The 24,758-nt window shown below is 46.9% G+C and overlaps 1 protein-coding gene across 1 annotated transcript in view; it reads right to left on the bottom strand.

Moving 5' to 3' along the window:
- cabin1 (calcineurin binding protein 1) overlaps positions 1–24,214 on the bottom strand; it is a 64,876-nt gene extending 40,662 nt beyond the window's left edge. Inside the window, exons 1-27 of the mRNA XM_036525895.1 lie at positions 24,172–24,214; positions 23,452–23,505; positions 22,924–23,016; positions 22,310–22,423; positions 22,065–22,199; positions 21,589–21,769; positions 20,567–20,696; positions 20,050–20,199; positions 19,333–19,631; positions 18,870–19,041; positions 18,590–18,726; positions 18,207–18,424; positions 17,577–17,649; positions 17,296–17,483; positions 16,773–16,922; positions 16,187–16,381; positions 15,817–16,059; positions 15,543–15,696; positions 15,282–15,397; positions 14,471–14,632; positions 11,181–11,387; positions 8,408–8,553; positions 7,775–8,036; positions 6,326–6,496; positions 4,844–4,933; positions 4,303–4,463; positions 3,273–3,499 (exon numbers count right to left, since the gene is read on the bottom strand). Of these exons, the coding sequence (XP_036381788.1) occupies positions 3,273–3,499; positions 4,303–4,463; positions 4,844–4,933; positions 6,326–6,496; positions 7,775–8,036; positions 8,408–8,553; positions 11,181–11,387; positions 14,471–14,632; positions 15,282–15,397; positions 15,543–15,696; positions 15,817–16,059; positions 16,187–16,381; positions 16,773–16,922; positions 17,296–17,483; positions 17,577–17,649; positions 18,207–18,424; positions 18,590–18,726; positions 18,870–19,041; positions 19,333–19,631; positions 20,050–20,199; positions 20,567–20,696; positions 21,589–21,769; positions 22,065–22,199; positions 22,310–22,423; positions 22,924–23,016; positions 23,452–23,454 (4,177 nt within the window). The 5' untranslated portion in view covers positions 23,455–23,505; positions 24,172–24,214. The remainder of the gene's footprint in view (positions 1–3,272; positions 3,500–4,302; positions 4,464–4,843; positions 4,934–6,325; positions 6,497–7,774; positions 8,037–8,407; positions 8,554–11,180; positions 11,388–14,470; positions 14,633–15,281; positions 15,398–15,542; positions 15,697–15,816; positions 16,060–16,186; positions 16,382–16,772; positions 16,923–17,295; positions 17,484–17,576; positions 17,650–18,206; positions 18,425–18,589; positions 18,727–18,869; positions 19,042–19,332; positions 19,632–20,049; positions 20,200–20,566; positions 20,697–21,588; positions 21,770–22,064; positions 22,200–22,309; positions 22,424–22,923; positions 23,017–23,451; positions 23,506–24,171) is intronic.
- Positions 24,215–24,758: the final 544 nt, after the last annotated feature.

Raw genomic sequence — 24,758 nt, forward strand, 5'->3', positions numbered from 1 at the left:
TGTTTTGTCATCAACACAAACTGAATAAGCGTCATCAAAAAAAAAAAAAAAAAACCCACTCAGCTCTGGCCTAAATGCAGCCCACTGCCTATGGAGCAATACTCTCATACACAAGTTGAGTGACCATGTTCTCTCACTCATGTTAAAATCATTCAGGGCGGCAGACTATTTGTTGTGTCACCTGTGTGGCTGCTGAGTGGATGTGTCATTAGCTCTAAAAGCATTAGTGACAATCCTTCCACCCTCTCAATGATACAGGAGTGCAATTAAGTCCCTTTCTAACAAAGTGGCAGTGAACCTCACTTGACGATTCTGAATGACAGAGGAGCTGTTCGATCGCGTGCCTCGGCCGACTCTGTCGCAGCGATACAATGCAATTTAAATTAGGTGTAAAATGCAGGGTGCCGCGGTGCCTTCATCACTGTTCAGGGTGGAAGCTCAGGGATATTTAAAACTCAGGAAAAATCAATGTCAGCTTCAAACTTCTCTGGAAAAGAATGGAGCAGATTAACGTAGGATCAAGGTTCACCCCCACTTGCTCTTTGCACAATATACCAATTCAAAGCAGCCTTTGTCTCCACCCCATTGTGTTGTTATGAGCATTTCAAATTGTGTTCAGGTATTTAGTTCCCAGTTTTGAATCAGTGCAACTTTTTAATTCCTTTGGCCTGTCCTTAAGAAAAACTGACCTTTTGTGTTTGTGACTGTAAGGGGTCTTCAACCTTAATTTTCTAAATTGTGCATAAGACTGATGTAGGCTTAAATGGACTGATTTTATAAAGAAAATATTGTAATAGTTACTGTAATTTATTGTTATAAAACAAGAGGCTTCCAAAATATCTTCCAATAATGACATACAATTAATAAATGAAAAAGTTCTCAAAATTTAAAAATAAATTTACCGTCCTATTGTCACACACGGCAAATCAATCTATTTTCTGCTACTAATCTATTTCTATTATCATATCTATTCATTATTCAACTTCTACTCTAACTCAACGTATCATTCTGTACCACATAGAATGTGGCAACAAATACAACTGTGAGAGTCAAGGCAGCACTAGACAGCGGATACCTTGAGAAGTAGGCAAGCACTGTCACAAGTTTGCCCTTGCCAAACGACCCAGCCTCTTAGCTCTGACTGTCTAACCCTCAGACTGTTTGAAGGGTATGGACTGATAATTGATACCACTGGAAGTAAATCAATTATTCACATGCCCCTCTAACAGGCTTAACTTCGGCTTGGAAGGACAGGGGGGAAAGACACAGACTATTCTCTGCCTGAACTGGACCGCAGCATAACTGCATCCTATTATCTGGGACTGTGAAATGGCACAGCTGTGCCCCAACAGCGCACCTGAGCTCCCTCATAGGGGCATCTCAGCTGGTATTTTAAGGCGGATTGGCGCCGTGTTTTTTGCAAACAATGAGCAGAGTTTCCAGCTCAGTCCGACTTCATGCCCAGGGAAATCACACAAAGCAGTTTTGATTGCAAGTAGAAATTGCGCCATTATTTTGCTGCGGAGTCAGGAAAATGCATTAAAGGGACTTTCCCATTAAGCCCAGACCCACAATTCTCATTTATTTTGCAGAAAGAGCTCAAGCGACCTCTAAAACCCAACGGCGTCCCATCGGAAGAGCACAATGACCCAGCTTCCGTACCCTGCTCTAGATTAACCCCCATCTCCCCCCTGCCAGCAGATAACTGCCCACATGAGGCCTGGATGTGGCCTGTCCCCGCTGATCCATGATTGCCATAGGGTCTGAGCGGTCACACCTTCAAAAGCCACTGGTGCTCCTCAGCCAGGACCTTTACACGGTCTGAGCGGTGGCCTGACTCGTGGCAGTTGGGAAGTGGAGGGGCGTCACCCCTTACGCATGTGAACTGAACCCACGTGTGAGCGCGGCAGAGTTCAGATATTCGGAGCTTCCTATTCACCGCGCCATCCTATTAACCGCCCGCTTCACGCTAGGGCCACTGATATTGAAAATATATGATTTTAATGACATGAGATCAGATGAGTGCCTCGGAGAATGGGCTAATTAAGTTCGAGTGTTATCTCATCCGGAGACTTTCCGAGGAGCTACTTCTGCTCCGCTCGTCAGTCCTGCGGCGGCCCTTCTGATTTGCGCTTATCGACGGAAAAATTCACCTCTCCCGAAAAAGCCGGCAGCCCTCGTGAGGCGGATAGGACAAGGAGCGAATTGCGCCCCTTGCAGGGTCCGTTCTGTCAGCGGTGAACCCCTCATGAGAGCCCGAGGCTCAGAGAGATCATCCCATCCAATCACCAGTCGATAAGTTTCGAGGCTCTCCCACGGCTCCCAGAGCCTGGCAGCTCTTCCTCTTTGATTCTGCTCTCCTACATAAACATGCCTGAGTGGGCAGTTGTTTTTATCTGCTCTTTTTGCTGCCTCTATCCGTCACACATCAGAGACGCAGACTGCTTCCACGGCTGTCCGTGCTGCACGCCGCATGGACCTCGGCTCCGAGCTTTCAATCTGCAAGTGCATTGTGCCTGCAGACAATAGCTTCTTTCAAAAAAAAATAAAAATACCCCTAACATAAAAGTACAGGTATCCAGAATGTTGAGAAAAGAGTGAATGAATGAAGTCTTGTTGAGTAAAAAAAAAACAGCTGGAAAGAGGGTAATTTGGTGCAAACCTTGTGTTAAAATTAAATACACATGACTGACCCTCACTTAAGTGCGCAGGCAGACACGGCATGGGGCTCGAAGTTAATGATGGCAGTGTGAATGGAAACGAGTCAGACAGGAGGCGAAAAGCAGGGAGAAATCCAAAAGCAGAGACTGCAACACTGCAGCAGTCACCAAACATCAATCAGCATCGCTGATGTGTCTACAGACGCACGCACACACACACACACACACACACACCTAAACACAGACACACCTACACATATTGACATACACACCTTCACATGCACTGACATGCCTACACACACATCCCAGAGCCCTCCATCTTCTCTACACAGCTGGGTTCGAAGCTACCAATCTCTGTGGGCAACATGAATTTTTTCCCCCCCCGGTGCTTGTGAGTGGACAGTCTGAACAGCCTCATAACCTGAGATGATGCTACCAGCAGCCATATTGCCCATCTTACAACCTCCCTGTCACCCGGTGCAGGTGGGGTCGTCACTGGAATCATTACTAATCACCATCATCGTAATCATCATCATCACCCCCAAGTGCGATTCCTCTCCCAGTGAAGAGAAGGCCCCACCCCAGAGGCGGAGTCTAGGACTGGGACTGTACCATCGGCCTGCTGCTCCTCCTCCTGCTGCTGCTGCCACTGCTGCTGCTGCTGCTGCTGCCGCTGCCGGAGGGTTTTACGTTTGGCGTAATCGTGGTCGACCGGTGTGGCTGTGTAAGGTGGGGATGTCAGACCTGGCCCGCTGGATGGGAGGGACGTCCCGATGCCCGGTGCCACGCCCATGGAGGAGGAGTGCGAGTCCTCGTCGTTCACAGATGGGACCTTCTCCCTGGAAGGGGGGGGCAACACATGACAGCAAGGGTCAGGGGTCGGCAAAAATGTTAATGACCGCTCATTGTTCAAACGGAGCATCCTCGGCGAGGAAATTCGCCAGAGAATGGACTGTAACAGTTTTATTTAAGCGCTAACAAGGAAAACTGTTGCTGAAAGATGAGCGGTATTCTTGCAGTTACGTAACTGGATACTGGGGAGTGTGACTTAGAGGACATGACAGCACATCAGCCTGCGCTTTACATAACCCTGTGTTCTGGGGTGGCAGTGGGTGGTTTATGAAACAGGCAGGGCCCGGGTGATGGGTGTCACTGCACGGGAGCTTCCCGTCTCCAAGGAGATCGTATCACTTTCGAGACCCCCTTGATACAGCGTTCTCAGATTTTTTTCGTTTAGGCCCGACAACAAGGTTCTGCCGCATCACACTGAATTACAGTGGAAAGCTGGGAGGCATCTACCCACAATACCTCTGTTATAAAGGATAGTCTGGAACAAACAGGACTACAAAGGAAAACCTAGCTTAATAACATACTTCTATGCACTCCTGTACATGTTCCAACGTAAAAACACAGAGCACAGAAAAGTTAATAAACACCTACAGAACCATCATAGTTGTACCTGTACTCACATTGTTTTTATACACAACATGCTGACATAACCAAGTACAAGTGAGAAAGTATTGAAACCTGGGCCATATTTCCCAGGATTCTTAGTGAGCGTGTTCTCTGAGAGAGGAGCTGGCACCCCCTACAGGGAAAGTACAGGGAAACAACCGCTGGAAAGGACTGAGGCCGCACTCACTTCTCGCTGGATTTGGGCATGTTCTTCTCTTCCCCCCTGGCGAAGGGTCCGGCCGCCGCCTCCGACAGGATGTTGAAGAAGAACTCGTACTCCAGGTTGGGGTCGTCGGGGTCCCCGGCCTCCATAAGCTTGAGGATGGTGGCGCTGAGGCGGAAGTACAGCTGTGGGGAGGACACCGCTGAGAGAGGGGGCGCGAGAGGCCTCCGTCTTCCCGTTACTCGCTTTACCCCAGCTCCCGCTTCGCTCAGACCTCTGCGCCGTAGCGCGGGGGACGGCGGGAAATTCTGGGAGCCGACCCAAACGGAGCTCACATTTACAGTGTCAAACATCAGAGACTTGGACAGAGGCATTCTGAAACACAACACGCTGACATTCTGATAGAGGCCATGTCTGAGAATTTAGCTTTTATGTTCCTCCAAAACGGAAGGCAAGAGCTGTCCTTTTTTCCCCCTCACTCTGTTACACGTTGTAGTTCAAGGCTCATCCTACTAATACAATTTAGAACTCTGGATGCCCAAACATAGGAACCCCTCCCCCCTACCTCCAGGGCCTCCATGGCCAGATCGGGGGGGTTGTGGTAGTGGATTTTGCGTGGGTATCGGGCCGCCTCCTCATGCAGATAATGTGCTGCCTGTGGAAACAGAAAAGTCAGGAGAAAGGAGGTCAGACACTGTCCAGCCTTTTCAAAGCTGCTCGTCTCATGGTCATCCGCTCAGATGACGGTTGCTGCATGTAACAACACATGTGTAAAAGGCAGGAGTGCTCATTTCAGGGAACCTTCTCACAGTTTTATCAACATAAGCTCTGGTCAACTTTTATGCACTTAAATACTGTGATGGAAGGCCCAACCCCCTGTCACAAGCATTCAGTGTTAAGCACAGCATCTCTCCTGAAACAGAGAAATGCTGATGGTCTGGGGGCATGATTTAGGGCTGCTATCTCTGGCAGTGGACACCTAGAAGATCAGCCTGTACCCCACAGCCATGCAGTCTCCTTCCTCTCTGCAATCAGAGTAACAAGGACTCTGAGACTCGTGTGGATGTACCCTCTACTCCCCGGCCAGCAATGGGTGTCAGCTTCCTCTACCCTCACCTGCGCTCTCCTCTCAGGGGCATGGCCTGCCAGCACAGATCTATTCGGCTGACAGAGCATCCGCCACCCAAGCACACCGAATCACTCGCCACTGCAGAACTGTTTTAGAGTAAGCAACCTGTGGTAATGTGCAAATGGGTGTAAAACTTAACAAAACTCGAGGTAATGTACCACTTTGCTTAGTGTCCTCACCTGCCTAAATAAAAATGCACTTACACACTGAGGTACTGATGCTTGCCTTTTTTCCCCCCCCTTACAACAGCACACTGTCAATGACATTTCATTTAAGGTACTGTATGAAGTTAAATAGACCGAGTAACTGAGATGCCAGCCTGTATTTGATACACTTCAATAACACAGGAAAGGTTATTTATATGTTAACAAACACAGCAAAGCAATGTGTAAACTTGTAATTTGAGAGCCACAAAAATGTTTTGTATGCCGTTATGTCATTTACAGGACAGGTTTGCACCAGAGGGGCCACGCGTGCGATTCCCATTTCTGTACAGTTTTGTGAAACTGAAGACATCATTCCCTTAGAGACAGCAGTATGTGCTCCTTCCTCCTTCAAGTGACTGCAGTAGTGAAGTACGGCACTTCACTTTTAAATGACTTTCAACTGCTTCGTCTTGTCGTGACCATTTGTACCGGAGATAATTGCACTGCTAACTGCTCCAACTGTGTTGTCCATCCAAGTAAGTGAGCTCACGCCATCCAATTTTCATCTTTCCCCAGTGAAGTCAGTATTTGGCAACTGCGCATTCATGAATGAACTTTAACTCTTCTGGCAAGTATTTCAAACAATTACCATGGCAACTTCCGTTGCCTGCAATTCCCTGAGCTCCCCCACGGCGCGCTCCACGCGGTTTCCTCATTAGATAAGGACAGGTGAGGGCAAAGCCCTCAGAAGACAGCGCCCCCTGCAGCGCACCTGTTTGTAGAGCAGCAGGTACTCCCGCGGGGGCCGCTTGCGCTTCTCTGCGATCTTCCCCAGCATGTAGTGGATGAGCCACTCTTCCTCATCGCCGTCCCCCTCGCAGCGAGAGGCCCCCTGGAAGCACTGCGAGGACGTCTCCAGCATGGAGTCCCTCCGCTCCTCCATCTGAAAGAGAGTCAAACAGGAGCACGCACGCACACGCACGCGTACGCACACACACACGCGCCAATCGTCACACAACATACCCCACATGTTTCCAATAAGCTCCCCATGGCATGAGTGATCCTGTAATTGGGGCATTCTCAAAAGCTGCACACCTTCAGCCAAGAATCGTGTCCAATCACTAAACGGTGCTGGGAAAAATGTGTCACTGTTACATGTCACCCAGCACCCTCAGGTCAAACAACCAAGAACAACCAGGCTATGACTTTGGCTGTGTAAAAACAGACTGTCACAGTCACTCCACAGCTTCTGGAGGGGGCTGTGAGCAGTGTGAGGCCCGCGATTATGGGGGAGACTGACCAGAGCGTAATCAAAACAACGCCTCTGCTGCTGGGAGCAGCCTGACATTTTCCCAATCAGCAAAAGCTGGCTAGCCAGGCCCTAATAACTACATTCTCCAGAATCTGTCAACTGTCAAAAAAAACCCCTGCACATCTTGGTTTGTTTGCTTTTGTGGCATTTGCTGCATATAAATAAAACTGCTGCTGTGAAAGTTTGCGTTTATCTCCTCGGAAACAATGGGAGCAGCACTGAAATGAGATCCTTCCAAATATACAAACAGATGGCGGTCTAATCAAGTGAACGGCGAGCTCCTGGAGCTAAAGCCGAGCCGGAATACGGGAGTAATGTCACTCTTATCCCCCAGTGTCATTACATATACAATCCCATAATCTCTGCGTGCGGATATGTGCAGCTGAGATCTTCTCCTCTTTGCTAGCAGTGACTATTTGCCTGTTTGACGATCTCACTGCTCCACCAGACGCCGCTAAACCTCACTGATCGACCTCTTTTTATGACCACAACCAAACTGCAATTTTACCCAATCAGCTGAGTGACCTCTCCACTGGCAGCTTGGCCTCTCACTGTTCTGACTCCAAAGCCTCCTCCACATCAGCTCATCGGACCCTCAGCTGATTACTTTTCCCTTGTGTAGTCAGGCTGCACAAGTTAACTTGGTAAGGCTTGAATAGTGTTATCCTCACTCTTACTGGTCTGGGAGTGTTGTTAGCCTGGTCTGACACTGTTTCCCATTGAACTTGAAAGGATACACTTATGTTACATTGTGCGAGAAGTTGCTCTGGATAAGAGCGTCTGTAAAATCAATGTAATGTAAACTTGATCATTCCCGAGTAAGTTTGACTGTTCTCCAGTTGCAGTCTGTTCTCTCATGTACGTAACCATGAACCCTACTCAGTCTGCGGTTAGACCCTCCCCCCTCACCTGTTTGACCAGCTCGGGCGGCAGCTCGCTCTTCCACTGCTTGAGCTGGCGGGAGGCGAATGAGTGGAGGGCGTAGGACATGGTGCCGTACTCGATCCACAGAGACAGGTTGGAGCCGTCGATCTCCAGGGCCCGCTTGAAGCAGTTGAGCACGGCCAGCGAGTGCTTCCAGATGGGGCCGTCGCTCTTCAGCTCGTTGGAGTTCAGCTTGTCCTGGATGCGGCTGGCCCTGGCCAGGGCCATGCCTGCCCAAGAGTCAAACCTGTGGGGGGGGGGAATCACATTCTATCACAACTAGCAAAGTGAAAGTAAGGATCCTTCAAGAGTCTGTCTCAACTGACCTCAGTGAGGCCTGCTGACAAATCCCAGACCAGTCAAAACTACTGTGCTCTCAAAACTCTGTTAAATCAAAGTGCACCACTATGGCCAGCAGAAAAAAAAAAAAAAACAGGTACATCATAATAAAGATGACGTCAAAACATTATGTTCGAGGCAAGCCTGCTAAGTAGACCATCACAGGAAAATAACTGCTCGCGAATTAAGACAACTAATTTCGCTTCCCGCTGCTAGGCTTGAGCAGGCTGCATTGTGGCTTGGCTGGAAAATGGATCACAGGAAAGCAAGAATCTCGACCTGTTTGGGCAGACGCAGATGTCGTGCATGTAGAATTTGATGGCCTTGGACTGCTCCTTGTTTTTGAAATGGTAATCAGCCAAGAGGTAGTACAGCTCGTTGACCAGCGGGGGCGCCGGACTAGCTCCATCAGGCAGTGAGGGCACCTGGATAAAAAACACAATGAAGGAGTAAGAGAAGGTCAGAGAATGACCCTCTCGTTAATCAAAATCACAACCCCTGTGCTGTTAATTGGCGTCCCCTGGAGTAGGACCAAGAGCCTTCTTATGTTCAAAAAAGAAGCCCTTCCTGGCAAGCTTGTCATTTATGATTAAAGGTGAGTCAAAGTCACGGTCCTCACGGCAGGAGTACAATCATTACCCGGAGGACAGCTTTGAGAGTCTGACTAATTCTTAATCTGGAATAAAGCAGACCAAATTCTGAACAATCTCTTTCTTTTCGATCTTATCATCTTCCTTTTAAATTAGCTCTGGTGGAACATCATACAGTATAATGCAAGCTCTTGCTCCTTGAACCATCCAAACAAGGTAAGCAGACCAAAAGGGAAACTTTGCTCATCCAATCACAGCCATGTTGAACAGAGGGATGCAGAAAGAGTTGCCACAAGAGACTGTGATACTGTCACAGCGGGATTTTTTTTTTTTTTTTTAAAACTCTTCAACTTGGATTCGGAGCCTAAAACTTGAGTGATTTTACTTTAACGGTTAATGGCTGCATAAAATGCGAATGCCAGGAAATTCAGAGTGCAAGAGAGCCATCCAACTGCTCCGTTATGTTCCTGGCTGGCTGAACACACTAACATTGGAACAGCCCCTGTGTAAACAGGCACAAATAAAAATGACTGTTGGCACGGTCCATTCCCTGCATGAACCGAGGGGGAGAGGAGGGATTTGTACCAAACCCAACAGGAACATTTGAAAGTGCTTTGGCTCCTAAACTCCCCACTGCTTTTTCTGAGTGGTAATTGGAGAGCTCCCTCCCGGTGTACGTTGAAGGCCAGGACTTATAAAGGCATGGCCGTCTTCCACCGTCTTTGCCTTGGAACATGGCAGACACCCTTGCTGGGATGACATTTGAAATCTTGCACTTGTGAAGGTGATTTTAAAAGCTGGGCCTCCCTTGCAGTGCAGTGCCTTCCTTAAGGAGAGTCTCTGCACTGTGCCCATGATCTGCGCCCAGACTCCTCAAGTCCAGGACCCCGTGATCTGTGCACCGGGACCCGTCTGGAACTGGACCCGGCGATCTGAACGCAGACACTCCTCTGGTCCTGGATCCCGTGATCTGTGCGCAGAGACTCCTCCAATCCCGGACCCAGCCTCCTCGCTCTCCACCGTGGTGGGCTGTATCATTATCACCAACTGAAGGAGCTGCCTTTTGTTCTGTACCCGACATGCTTCCCAGTCTGTGTTTACAGACAGATACATACGCGCGCACACAGACATACACTGTTTGACAAGAGGATCCAGTTTATGTACACTGTGCGGGATGCCAGCTGCTAGGCCTGGGATTAGCTCAGATATCAAGCTGTGGTTTATTCATGACGAGGCAGACGCTACGCTAGGCTGTCTGAGAATATCATATTCAACTAACATTTGCCTTTACAGGGGGAAAAGTGCCACACCAGGAAAATACAGCACCGACCAAAAATCATGCTGGTTTTAATGAATCGGCTGCAACCAAAAAACAGGATACATCCTGGTACCTAAAAATCCTCTGAAAGAAGCAGACTGTAAGAAGGAACATGGACTGAGACTTTGTATTCCAGACATTGCGCCAGGTTTGTGATCTGGTCTGGTGTGGAGGCTCCAAGATCAATTCCATACACGGGGGAGAGCACGCAGACTATTTTTAACTAAAGAACAGCATGCCAAATCATTTTTTTTTTGGTGAGTGATCCTTCAACAAACACATCCCCACTCTTTCACAACTGTGTTCAGTGTTGAGTGAACAGCAGCTGTGGCAAGGAGGGGGTCCTTGTGGGTTGCGTTTTTCCTTTCTGCTGCAGTTCTGAGCTACACACAAAACCCGTACACCCTTCCTGTACTTCCTCCATCCAGTGGGAAGCTTTCACTCTGTGACAGACAGGTTAGGTTCCGTTACCGTAAACCAAGTCACCGTATCATCTCTTCAGCACAAATGTTGAAAGAAATCCAAAAGGTGTGCATGTGTGCCCTTTCATAGGTGTTTTTTGGTATTTCATTTAACCACCTGCTGTCCAGTTAATTCATTACCTACTACATTCTACAAGAACGTGTGCTCACTCTAAAAGTCAGCCTCTCAACAGTGCTCTGTTTGATCATTTTCTCTGCAGGTACATTTGCACTTATATCATTATTTTCTCAAAGTGTACATTCTACTACCAGCAGCTGCTCAGTGGCTGGTTAGAGGCTCAGAGATTAAAGGGGGGCTTGGCTAGGGATGTTCACCAAAGGAGATGAGTCGATCGCATCGAAAAATAGAATATGCTGACAGCCAGATGTGTGGAACCCAGATGGACACATAGCCCTTTGCGGTCTGAGCGTGTCAGCAAAATGGAATCTTCATTTTTTTCCGTCCACCACGCCCAGTGTAAAAGCTAGAGAGACTTTTCCTTTGCAGTGATTATTCAAGCAATTACAAATCATGTTATTCTTACGGGTCGCCTGTTGAATGTGCAGAGAGAGAGAGAGAGACCCGAACTGCAGCAGGAGAAACGGAGTGAGACCAGAGTAAAGAGCCGACAGGTGACTGCCTGCGAGTCTGAGGCACGTGACACCGTCACCCTGCTACCGACCTTAGCTGACACGCCCTCGATGTAGGCCGACACCTCCTCCATGGTGAGGGTGGGAGCATCGCTGCGGGGAACAATGCCCGAGATCCTCTTCAGCAGGTTGGACAGGTCGGCCGACACCGTGCTGGTCTTGTAGCTGTCGAACTCGGGCAGGGTCTTGGGCTTGAAGTACTCGAACATGAAGAGGGCATCTGCCCACTGGAGCTCCACCTGCAGGACGCACACGGTACAGCAGTGAGTTTCCAACTCTACATCACAGTCACACGCAACTCTTCAGCAAGCAATCTCATTATGCAGAAATTAACCAGGTGAAGGTAATCAATTATGGTCACTGAACTATTCGCCGTTATTTCTATGAAACAGCATTCTTGAAATAGCAATCGTTTTCAAAGTGAAACAGCACGAATAAAGCAGTATCAGTGTTTGTCGGTAATTTACTTGGCTCATCATTTAAAATAATTTAAAAGAACGCAACCAAATTTTCCCTTAGAGTAAACGGCTCTAAACATCTTCTGCGGACATATTTGTAGAAATGTATTTCAGAGCCCCAAAGCCAATAAGAACCTATAATTATTTTCCAACAGACTCTGACAGATTCAATGTGTTTTTCCCTTCCGCAACTCAATTTTTCCCCATTCGCGCTGCATATCTCGCTGAATATCTTTCCATACATATAAAAATAACACCTCTTCTCAAATTACAATACTTTTTTTCTCAAATTTGCAGATAAAAAAAAAAAATCAGTACGGGTCAATCAATCAATACGAGTGATCTACCCTGACAGGGGGAAGATGCTGCGATTTCGACCGCGCTTGCGTGCCCACTCTCGCTGACGGAGAGGGAATACCCTGCTTGCTCCGCACACACAGACAGAAGTCGATGTATTTTTAATGTACCATCTCCTCCGCACTGACTCTCTCCAAGGTGCTCACATCAGTCAATAATTTCCTTGCTTCTCTCCTTGCCTGTACAACCGGTGTGTGCGCTCACGCGGTTTATGGGAAAGAGCGCTTATTTAAATTGCTAATCAACTCCCTTGGGGCTTTGCAAGTGCTCTCTGGAGGGAACACAAGGGAAAACAAGGAAACGGCAAGATTGTGAGAGATGCTGCATCTTTTTTGAGCAGGTGGTCATTTTATCAACACCACGGCGGTGCAGATGTAATGACTTGGAGCCATAATGAAAAGGAAACAGAGCAATCCCTCCTTCTCCACTCTAAAGAAAATTGCTTTCCTGCATCTGTAATAGCTGCTGATGGAGCTGGACTCCCTTTCAATAATTTAAAATAAAGAAAATGTATATTTGATCATTAGAGAGAGATGGGGTATACTCTGTAAAACGCACAGCGCGAATGACAGAGAAAAGATTTTGGTCGTGACACTAAATGCTGCTCAGCAGAAGTGTGACAGCGTAAACACAGCAGAATGTGACACTGAATCATGCCAGCACAACCACGTTATGACTCCCAGGGCTGGCACAAGCCTCAGAGTGTTTACATGAGTAGCAGCACGGCTCCTTAACACACAGAAAACGCAAGCGTACACAACACATACACACACACAAACACTACATACATACAAACATACATGCATGCACACACACAAAGCAAAGGATACGTGCGCTCGCGCACACACACACACACACACACACACACACACACACACACAACTACACATGCACACAAGGAAAGCAGAAAAGCACAGAAACACATATGCACAGAGAAACACAAACACAGAAACACACAAGCATAATGCTTGCACAAACATGCAAAAAAATCATATGTACGTATGCACATACAAATACACATGTGCATGAACACAAATATACATGCCCAAAGAGACATCCTCCAACGTGAGCAAACACATATGCATGCAGGAATAGACTCATACAAGTATACACTACATACACAGCAACACACATGCACGCAAACATACGTACACAAAAACACACACACGTATATGTACATAAATACACACATGCATACAACCGAACAGAAATACAACATGCACAAAAACACGCACATACACATGCATGTAAATATGCAAAGATATGGGAAACCACAGAATCACAAACACAGGCATGCTCTGACAACCAAATACAAGTATAAATATAGACAACTTATTTTCCCTATCCCATTGGTGTACCTTATACTTGAGCCTACGAAACTTTTTGCTAAAATGGTAAAGATTTGGGTGCAGAGGCTGCCAGATAATTAATCTAATTCAAGGTCCCAGAAAGCTAATCAATTACACCACTATTGACTTGTTTTTTTGACTGTCCCAGGGTCTTGTGACCTGGGTAACTGGCCATCTAATTACTCAAGGGGCTGTATTCATTAGCTAATGAACTCGGCTCCTCTCAGATACTGCATTCGCCATGCAATTACACCACAATCACAATCTATCCTCCGAGCCCATCTGCAACGCAGGAGAAAACGAGGGCTTTGCTGCCCCCTAGTAGTCACTTGAGTAACTGCATCCATAACATAAATGATGCGACAGAGCATCCCATTTGCATCAACACAATTCACAAGGCGGGGGAATAGACATTAATCAAACCAACAGCAGATGGCTGGTAACAAATTACTGCACCACACTGTGGCACTGCACTAATCTTCCAAAACTAAGGACAGTGAAGCTAGTAGGGGAAGCAATACGTGCCATAAGAATAACTTTATATCAGTTAATAAGATCATTAACAACCTTTTCAACACCCAGGCTCCCAAAAGCAATAAATATCTTACACAGAGTTCCTTTATCACCTCTTACCTGGAATGATGTTTTATGTCGTGTTATAGATTGTTGCTCTAAAATTACTCCTATGGTTGTTTTATAACGCTGGTAGGCATTTCCTTTGCTCGAAGATTAAAACAAAACAGCCTTACAGAATTATGTGGCTGCTTGGGTCCGTGTTCTGTGTATGGTAACACTGGGAGTGTTTATCAGCTTTATTGATTTTTCTCTGATGTCTTAGTTTCTATTCTGCTCCTGTGCCCTTGTTCTTGCAGCTATCATGATACACAATGTATGGATCTCACCACAACAGCCTTGTAAGGTCCTCCGTACAGAAGCGCCTTCCAGATGAGCGCAGGGCCTGACCTATGGCTCCAAAGCTCCTCCATGTGAGTAAATGCTAAGGGCTTTTGGAAATCTGGGGTCTGACCTGCTATGCAGAGTGCTACCCCAAATGACTAAATGATTAGGGCTTTAGGGGCAAAAAGGGGTGACTTGCTGAGCAGAATACTATTCCAGGTGTGTAAATGATTAGGGCTTTTGGCGTGGGCAGGGTCTGACCTGCTGGGCGGAGTGCTCCTCCAGATAGCGGGCTTTGCTCTTCTTGCTGGGGTAGGCGTACAGGCAGTAGAAGCACTGCTCCAGGGCGGTCTCCAGCTCCTCTTTGTAGGGGTGAGTGTCCTCCGAGGTGGAGGCCGCGAGCTCCTTCTGCAGCACCCGCACCTGCAGCCACACACAGGCAACAGGGGCCGCAAAGCACAGGCCACAGGGTCACACAGAGACAGCATACTGATATTGGGGTTGGGGGGTTGAGCTGCAGCTGGGGGTCGAGCTCCATAGGTTTATACCAGCATGCAGTCACGCAGTCAAGCAGTCACAAGTGAGTCAGGCAACCTCTCAATACCGAAAGGAAACAAGTACGAACAACTGCTCTCCTGACATTTGGAACTAGTCCATTTAGTGTCACCTGATATTTTCCTTTTGCTTGCTATATTATGCTGTATCCAAATTTTCAGTCAGATTGATGAACCTTGATTTACCCAGGGAGGTCAACAGACAACTCATTTCTCTTTTAAAGAGAAGACCTTTCAAATTTCATGGCACACTACAGCAGAGTTACCCAGCCCTTGGATACATGCGCTCTTTTTAAAATCACAGCATTTAGGGAATGCTCACAATCATAACGCATCATGTTAAAAGCAGCCAAAGCCCTTATTTTCCAAAAGAAAATTATGAAGAGCTTTTCTCTAAATCGCATGAACGTGAAGGGTAATTCACTTCCAGGTCTCGGATGGAACAGAAAACCGGCAGGAGCAATGAGTGCGAGTGTGTGTCCACCCTCCCCTGCCCCTCTGGGTCCCTGGAGACTCACGTAGAACTTGAGGAGCGCCCCGTCCGAGTTGCAGCACCAGGACCGCCGGCCCAGGTACTCGTGCGCCGTGTTGAGCAGCATCAGGGAGGAGGGCAGCATGGGTGTGTCCGGGTCATCTGTGGAGCAGGGGCCACGCAAGGGGCGTTAACATGGTGCTTTGAGGGAGTCTGACTGCCTCTGGGGGGGCCTGTTCCCAGCCAAACCTCACAGCGCACAGTATGTGTGTGAAGAGTGTGCGAAATAGGAATCGTTCTCGCTCACCCTCCTCGTCCGCGTGAGGCAGGTGCTGTCGCAGCAGGCTGCTGAAGGCCGCCTCCTCGTGCTTGATGATGCGGTGAAGGATGATCCAGGGGAGGACTGACGAGAAGTGGGGCTCCTTGGGGTCCTCTGGGAGGGCCATGCTGCAGTCAATCAGCTGGAGGCAAAACAAGCAAAGACACAGACACACAGTGGATAAAAAAACCAAACAGTGAGGAACAGGACCTGGAGACCCCTGTACTGTTTCCGAAGACAGCAAGCCCTTGTGGGTTCAAACCTGGATGAGGTTGTTGGTGAGCCGCGCCATGCTGGCGGATCGGGGGGCGCTGTTCAGCAGCTCGTGATCCTGGGAGAGGCAGAGCTCGATGCCGGACAGCATCTGGGTGATGGTGGCCACCCACTCCTCCTTAGCGGAGGGCGAGGAGGACGAGACGCTGTTGAGCTGCTGGAGGGCCTCGTTCAGGGCCACCTCCGAGCACTCCAGACACTGCTGCAGGTCCTGCTGCTTTAGCAGGGAGCTCTGAGATGCACACAGAGAAACGGGCAGAGATGGCAGAGTTTTCATCAAGTGCAATCTCACTCCACCTCCAGCTCCCCACAGTGGCTTCCATCATCACCAGCAGATCCCCTGTCTGTCCCCTCAGTACCTGCAGCAGCAGCAGCTGGGCCGGCCTCTCTGGAACCGAGCTGATGAACTCCAGCGGCTTGACCCGTCCCGAGGGTCCGTAGCTGAGGGTGGGACGAAGCAGTCGCACCACTGCCTCGTAGTCCCCAGACTCAAAGAAGCGCTGGATCTCCTCCAGGGACTGGCAGCGCTCTAGAGACTTCAGCTTCTTATCGATCTGCTCAGTGGGGAGAAAGGAGGACTCAACCATTTGCAACACAATTACACCGTATATTAGCACGTATGAGAGTTTATCTCAAAAGAAAGCTTCTTCTAAAGACGTTCTGCTATAATTGATATGGTACCAGTGACTTAAATCTGAGAGGAATTTTAAAAAAGTATCAGTAATACTGATAGCATGTGAGCTGAAATGTGTATCAAGCCAGGCAAATTCCCTCTAGGTGTAACATGAACAGCCCACATCCCCAATCATTACTACATGTTTTAGCAAATTCAGTTTTCATAAGCTCAGGCCAGTTTGGATTTTAGATTTATTGCAAAAGCAAAATTGAACTATTCCAACAGATTTTATTTTCTGTGGGAGTGCGCCCCCTAGGGGTGTGACTGACCTCATCCACGGAGATGGCTGCGTCCACCCGGAGGTTGGGTAGGTAGATGGTATACTTCTCCCCCTCCTCGCTCTTGGCCTGTTGTGCCGCCTGACTCTGGAGCATCCCTGTGCACACAGCATAGCTCTCCAGCGCCTGCTCCATATCGCCCTGCAGGGGGAAACCAGCACATGCTGTCTGCAGGGATATGCAGATCACAATCCACACAGACTACTTATTGCTCCTGAAAATAACACATAATGAGGTCATGTCTCGGTCTGTTACACAACAAACTGGAATCACTTCTGATCTAAAACTCTTACGTCTCTGAGACAAAGGAGAAATTTCCTTATATTACATCCTGACATCATAGACGGAAATAAAGCAAATAAAGGCATACAGAAGTATTAATGTAATGCACAACTATTTTCAAGTTATCGATTCAAAACATGAGGTGTCAAAGGACTTAATCACCTGAATGACAATATTGTATTTGCACCAATAAATAATGTATAATATGACTCAATCTGCATTGAGATTTTACCTGTAGGGCTTGGAAGCGGGCCTTGAGCCAGTAGACCCTCACCAGGAAGGCTAGCCAGTCATCCTCAAAAAGGTCTCTTTGAGAGGAGGCGAAGGCCAGCTGCAAAAGGTCACCCTGGAAATGCAGGCCAGGGAAGTCTGTGTTGCTATGATCGCCAGCCTGGCCCAGGGTGCACTTCCGTGGAGACACTGAAATTAAGACACATAAATAGTAATTAGACAGGTGATAAGTGTGACTGGGGGTGGCTGAGCCTGAACAACATGGTTACAGTTAAATCCTACCAGTCTTGCCTTTGGTGAGTGTCCACTGCTCCAGCTGTAGCTCCATACATGACAGACTCATCACCATCATTTCCTACACAGAAAACACCAATCAGCTTTCAGGACCAGACAAGAGCAACTCAGAGATGACCATTCTAAACCAAAGTGCAGTAAAGACCACCGAACTTCAATGAGAACCAATTGACTGTCAGAAAAAGAAGAAGAAAGCATCAAACAACATGAATATGAAAGCACAATTTCTCTGCTAGTAATCCACAGCAATTTCAAGCCTACAGAATACCTGAATGAGCTGTCAGAACCACACTTATGTAAAGAAAGGATCCACAGCTCCATAACCAGAAGAAACAAAGTGAGACAGTCTCCTCTCTCCTTGTACATGTTCAGTCTTTATTCCCCAAAAAAATCACTTTTTGTGCCAAATGCTTAGTGTGAACTGTGGCTGTTTAAATATAAGCTTGAAATTTGTGAAATCAAAGCAGAGAGTTGATTATGTTTTCATATTCCTGACTGCTGCCCTGTCAAATCATTGTATGTCAAGCTAACTCAAAACAAACTAATTTATTATTGTTTATTACTATCACTAATATTCCTTATTACTATTAATACTACGCCAAGCAGTCTGTCTCTTACCCGGATGTGCTGGTTGCTGCAGTCTCTCAGCAGAGGGTTTGGCAGGCCGCTGCTGTGCTTCCTCCAGCACTGGTAGACCTCCAGAAAGACAGCTGCCAGACCTGGAGGCCACTCCTCCGTGAACTTCTGCCCCACGGCCTTTAGGTAGCGCATCATCAGCTCCAGGATCCCGCTGTTCTGCATGTTGCTGAGCAGGAAGTCATGGACATCTTGTCGCTCTGGCGAGGCAGAGGTGCAAAGGAAGGAAAGAGAACAGTCAGGAACCGTTTCCAATTTTCAAACGCATTTTTCAAATGCATGTTGAATGTGATGTTTAATGGGAGTCTGCAAAATTCGCTGGTGTAAATGTTTCAGTGGTGCAAACTCGCCATCATTGGACTCACCTGATTCCATGAACATGATGGAGTCGAAAGGCATGGAGTTTGTGCCTGGGAGCAGCTGGGAGTCTTGTTTGACCTCGGACTGCGCCTCATAGTTGCTTAGGCTCTCGTCGTCATCTTCAAAATCAAACTTCTTTAGCCTGAGAGAAGAGGCAGAAACTGTTGAAGTATTTTCTCCATTTGTTGCTTAGGGTTTTGGATTGGAACTTTTGTTCCATTTTTTGCTCAGGGTTTTGGTTTGGTATTTTCTCCATTCATGGCTCAGGGTTTTGGGTTAATCTACCTGGAGGGGAGGAACTTCAGCAGCAGCTCCTGGAAGTCGATCTTCTCCTCCTTCTTGCACTTGGTGTTTCTGACGCGAGCTGAGCGCCGCTTAGCCGTTTCCCCGTTATCCTCCATCACACGCTTCCTCTTGGTGGCTTTCTTCACTTTGTCACTGAGAGAGCTGTCCACTCCTGGAGGGCACAGATGGGAAATTATAAATTTCGTCTTTGTGGCCAGTATACACACACACACACACACACACACACACACACACACACACCAGTTTTCTTATACTTCGCTCACTCTTAGACAAATTAGTTTTTTTTTTGAAAAATTTTATATGATTGCATCATACAAACGCTTGAGAAAAATATATTTTTGCAAAACAATATTGGGATACATAGGAGTCGTTGGACTTCTCAGGACTGCTGAAAGTAAAAAAATCTATTTGACAGGCGACACTGTAAACACATTAGACTCACCCATGGTAGGGGCTGTGGTGGAGACCTCCACAGTGTTCTGGTTCTGAGGGATCTGGGTCAGGGTGCTGGGCTGGGTGAGGGGCGGCATGTCGCTGACCGGCGGCAGGGAGGAGCTGGGGCTGCTGCTGGGTAGGGTCTGGATCACACTGACCAGGGTGAAGGACTGTGGGGAGGCCTGGAGGCGAGCCGGGTCGCGGTACTCCGACAGGTCGATCCTGCGGCCCAAGCTGGGCCGGGGGGGCTCGCAGGTGGTCTGGTGCCTGTACATGGCCAGCAGGCTCTCCCCGACACACTTCCACCTGAGCCAGACACAAATCAGCATTACTGCACTGACCCAACATAACCTGCACTCCACTGGTCCCAAAACATTCCAAACATAAATTGCATCACTTTCCTTTTAAGATACAAATTCAAAAGCATTACATTACGTTCATCTAGTAGACACTCTTATCCAGTGTGACTTTCAATACAAAAGAACAGAAACGTATCCAAGCAAGCATCCAAAAGCAATGCTCTTACACACAAATCGTATTTCTTATTCTAGGTTTCTGTTTGTAAGTGTAACCAGCACCCCTGAAACTAACACCACATTCTATATTTAGTAAGTGCCTAACAGGTGTATACTAAATGACAATGACAAGCCCCAGTCCAGTCTCGATGAAGTCCACAGAAACCTGAGGGTGGGCAGGGAGCTAAAGGAGGGCAGAGGACACATACGTGAAGTAAGAGATGGGCCGCACTAAGGTCAAGTCGGGCTTGGGTTCACGGGTGGAGAGCGCCTGCCGGCGGCGGCGTAGCTCCAGCCCCTCCTGCACAATGGCCTGGGCCTCCTCTTCATCCACATCCACAGAGTGCACCGACATGTCACTGCAGGAGAACACACACACCACACACCACACACACAACTTATTCATTTAGCAGACACTCTTATCCAGAGCAACTTACATAAGGTACAGTTTTACATGTTATCCATTTGCAAGCCCTACTCCTTACCACTACACCACACTGCTGTGTGCGCACACACACACACACACACACACAAACACAGTGTAGACAGCCCCATCACTGCAGACAGGGTCACTCAACCCTCTCTGCCAACCTCTTCTGTGGATTGCGCCAGAGTCCTGGCAAACCAGCCACAGATGTCAGGGGAGAATTTCCCTTGGTTTTCTGCCTAGTCCCCGGCCGTATTCTGCCACATTTTTAGAATTCTGTGGTGGAAACTAAAACTCACCATTTCAAGAACATTTGGAAAGAGTCCTTCCTCAGACAGGGCTGCTCCTGGAAGATCCTCTCCTTCAGCACCAGGCCCTTAGTGTAGCAGCGGTCCTTCTCCAGGGCTTTGCAGATGAAATACAGGCAGCCTGGGCCAGAATGAGGACAAACATGAAAGCTCCTCAATCACTGAGGTTCATGTCACTCATAACCCACAAATCCCCCCCCAAAGCAACCACAAAAAATAACACTCCTCCTTTGCGTCCTTATATATACTCCCCAGTTCATGCTTCTCGATTGGCTTCTCAATCACAGGCTGTACAAGTGCTTAATATGACAAGCTTGAGAAAACAATCTCCGCTTCTTCTATCTAGAGGTGTTTTCTTCATGTCAGGCTTGGTTTGTCACAGCTCACTGCCTGAGACTGCATTTGGCACTGATTCAGATGAAGAGATCTTTAGGTCTTGTTTCAGTGTGTGTGGATGTATGTGTGTGTGCATTGCCTTGGCTGGTCCCCCAGAGGGCCACTGGGAGGGGCAAAGAGCAGATGACCAGCCACCCAGCAGAGACTCAGAGGCGTGTGATGTATAATTGATCACAGCCCTTGCGACACTTGCCCCCTTATCCATCTGTCAGTCAACAGAGAGAACTGGCAGCCACAGTGACTTTCATCCAGATAGTGAAACATCCTCATTCACCTTAGAAAAGACATAATGGCTTCTCTATAGGTTTACATACAATTATTTCTGTGCAAGATGTCACTGGTTCAATTTATGTAATTTATGTGTGTGAAAGCCTGAATCTGCAATTAGAGCCAATATATATTTATGCACTGTTATGCATAAAGGAAATTTTAAAGAAAAATGTTTGCATATACACTATTGTAATTCCATCAGTTTTCACAAACTATATACTGGAGTGAAGTCCTCTCATCCGATGAGCGTTTGTTTCATAAACAGCTATCGCTAAAGCACTTCCAGCGCTGACTGACGCGCAGGCATACACAGTAAGTCCAGCTGTGAATGCGGACGTGTGACTCACAGCTGTAGTCGCTCAGCGTGTAGAGCACGGTGATGAGGTTGTCCAGACAGGGCCAGTGGTCAGGGTTGCAGCGCAGGCCCTCCTCAAAGGCGTGCCGTGCCAGCGGGATCCGCACCAGCCGCATGGCCACTTGGCCAATCTTGTACCACATGCTCACGTCAGTAGAGTCCAGCAGCACAGCCTGAGGACATGGAGTCGAGAGGTACTTTAACACAACCCGCTGGTGACCAGTTACACGATGATGCCTATCGTGTCCGTCTCAGCTCAGACAAAATATGAAAACCAATGGTCTTTTATTAGAAGGGTAATAATTCTCTCTCTAACGCCCAAAAACACTAAAAACATCATATAGGCAGACTGATTGAACTGTCAGGGGTTAATTCTCCTTCAAACTGTGTGCCCTTGGCTCTTCTGCTTGCTGTGGTATTATGTTGTTACATTTGTTTTGTTCCAGTTTTGTCCCAGTTTGGCAATACCTCTAGGTAGAACTCCATGGCTGTCTCCAGGTCGTCTCGAAGCACGGCCAGGCTGGCAAGATTTTTGTAGGTGGAGTATTTCAGCATCAGCCCCGGGTGTTTGAGGCCGACCTTCTCATCATCAGAGGGCATCGCCTGGAGAGACAGGAGAGGAGGAAAGATGCACACCACAACAGCGCTGGAGACAAATATCTGCTCGTAACACCTTATTACAAGGGTGTTTACAACTGCTGAGATTCGCTTACCTCCTTGACAAGTGGGGTCTCAAGGAGTTCATGGTAAGCTTTGGCAGAGTCTTCAAACCGGTCATGCTTTTGAAGATCCAAGGCTTTATGGTACAAAGCAAAAGCCTCAGCTTCCTGTACAAAGGGGAAGAAAAAAAAACACAAAATATGACAAGAGTGTCAAGCAAACATTAGATGAGCTGTCCAGTCCAGTATCACAGAGCAACTAGCACTGAAAAAGTCATTTATGATAAAGCCACCTCTTTAATTTCTGTAAGCATTAATGTTAGGAGATATAGTCTCTAGAATACATGAATTAATGTTTTAACAGCATGTCTCATCTTGCAGTACATGAATTACACAATCAGAATAAGAACACTAAAAGGACTCCTCACAGCATATTCCAGCATTAGCTAACCTGATTAACAGTGCCTTTTCCTCATCTAGTAATAAAATTAAGGTACTCTCGTTATCCTGAGCATTGAGCTAACTATCATTCACTGAGGGAACGCTATATTTCCAAGGGCTGCTTCGTTTTATTAAGTAACAGAAACTGGACAGAAAACTAACGAAATGTAAATGTGGAGATGACAGGCTTGCCGCCGCGGTGTGAATAACGGTGGAGGGACCCGCACCTGAGCCTCCTTGGTTTGGCTCTTGTGAGTTTTCAGGGGATCCTCGTGCTCGTCCGCAGCCACTGAGGCCGCGTTTAGTGCAGCGATTCGGATCTGGAAGATCGGAGGAGAAAGCAACCATTGCGTTTACAAACAAAAGCGACATTTCAAAAGCCCACCTCAAAGACATGAGAGGGTAAGCTAGTCCAATCAAAACTAGTCTCCTACTAAAAGCTAGCGTTTGACATCAACACCTAATGGTTCGTGAATCTACTTTAGATCATTAACACTTCTTCTAGACACCTGCCATGTGCCACATAATTTCTGATTAAATTCATTACATCTGCAGATGGTGTGTGACTTTGCAGTTCGTGAATATTAGCTACCAGGTTTTTTTTTTAAGTAGTAACAGTCAAGTATAGGTATTTTAATATACATTCGCATACTTCAGTATTAACAAGCTGGCTGATTGCTAGACTGAAAATCTGTCTTAATATGTTACCTAACATTTGCTGATATCTAAGGCAAAATGAATGTAGGAATAGATACCATGATTTACTTGAGCACCATCTAGTTGTCACCATCGACTCCGGATGACAAATCCTACAAAAAAAAGTAAACTTGTGAAACCAATGTATGCTTCGTAAACCTGCAACATGCACCTCACCTAGCGAACAAGCTTTATCCTTTTACGAATTACGGATAACACAGTAGCATACTAAAATGTTAAAATGTACTGTACATTAACTCGCAGGCTAACTCATAACACATGCTTTCCAAGCATGAATATGTACAATCACATTACTAGTGAAGCTAGCTGTCCAGGCAGCAAGCTAATAATACAAGTGCACAAACTTTATCGCTTTGAATTGTGTGACATTAATAGCAAGCTGGATGGCTAGCGGGCAATTTAGTAGTCGTATGACAACAGATAGCTATCTGGATACAAAGTAAGGATGTAGGTAGCTGCGTGACAAACAATCAAAACAGTTCTTATAAACTGGAGATATACTGCGAGAAAACACACTTACATGTGCATGCATTTTGTTTGTTTATTTAGCCACCAAAACAGCTACCAAGCTATCATGAACAATGCCTCTCATAGCTTGCTAACTGGCACTAGCAACTCTAATGCCTGCAAGCTATCAGGGCAGACTATCGAGCTATGCACTCTATGCACCAAGATAAAGTGGTAGGAGCTGCTTCTCTGCGATACACACACACGTCTAAACGTAATTATTAGTTAAAATAAACAATTGCTGGACCTACCTGACTGATGCGCAAGTATGCGCTGAGCTACTGCTTGACCGACATGTCAGTAAGGCAAAATTTCACTGGTCGTCTCACAGTATTCGCCGGTACGAAAGGACCAATCACAAACTTAAATACTCAGGCGAGCGTTCCTTCAGACAAGAAACTCGTGCGACAACGCATGAACTGTTTATTATCACATTTCTAGGAACAGGATATTAAAATACTTTAAACTTAGCCTGCCGCTATAACGATCAACATTTAAATACAATAAAAAGTATCATTTTAATAAATAAATGAAAAAGTTTTCAAGACCCAAATATTACAAGTGCGGAACAGTGCAATAAAGTTTGAAGTTTTAGAACACGCAAAGACAGCAGTAAACTACTGTTTTTTTCGTCAAAGTCCCCTAGCTAGTTTGTGAAACATTATATTATACAACTGTTTTCACACTAAAACATGCAAGATTTTGCACATTAATTGAAACCGTTGTGACAAATTTAAAAAGGAAATGACTAAACCCTATTAAGTGTTTACATTTACATTTATTTATTTAACGGACGCTTTTATCCAAAGCGACGTACAAAAGTGCATATAAAAGTGTT

This window comes from Megalops cyprinoides, chromosome 4 (assembly GCF_013368585.1).
Source record: "Megalops cyprinoides isolate fMegCyp1 chromosome 4, fMegCyp1.pri, whole genome shotgun sequence".
Classification (NCBI taxonomy): domain Eukaryota; kingdom Metazoa; phylum Chordata; class Actinopteri; order Elopiformes; family Megalopidae; genus Megalops; species Megalops cyprinoides.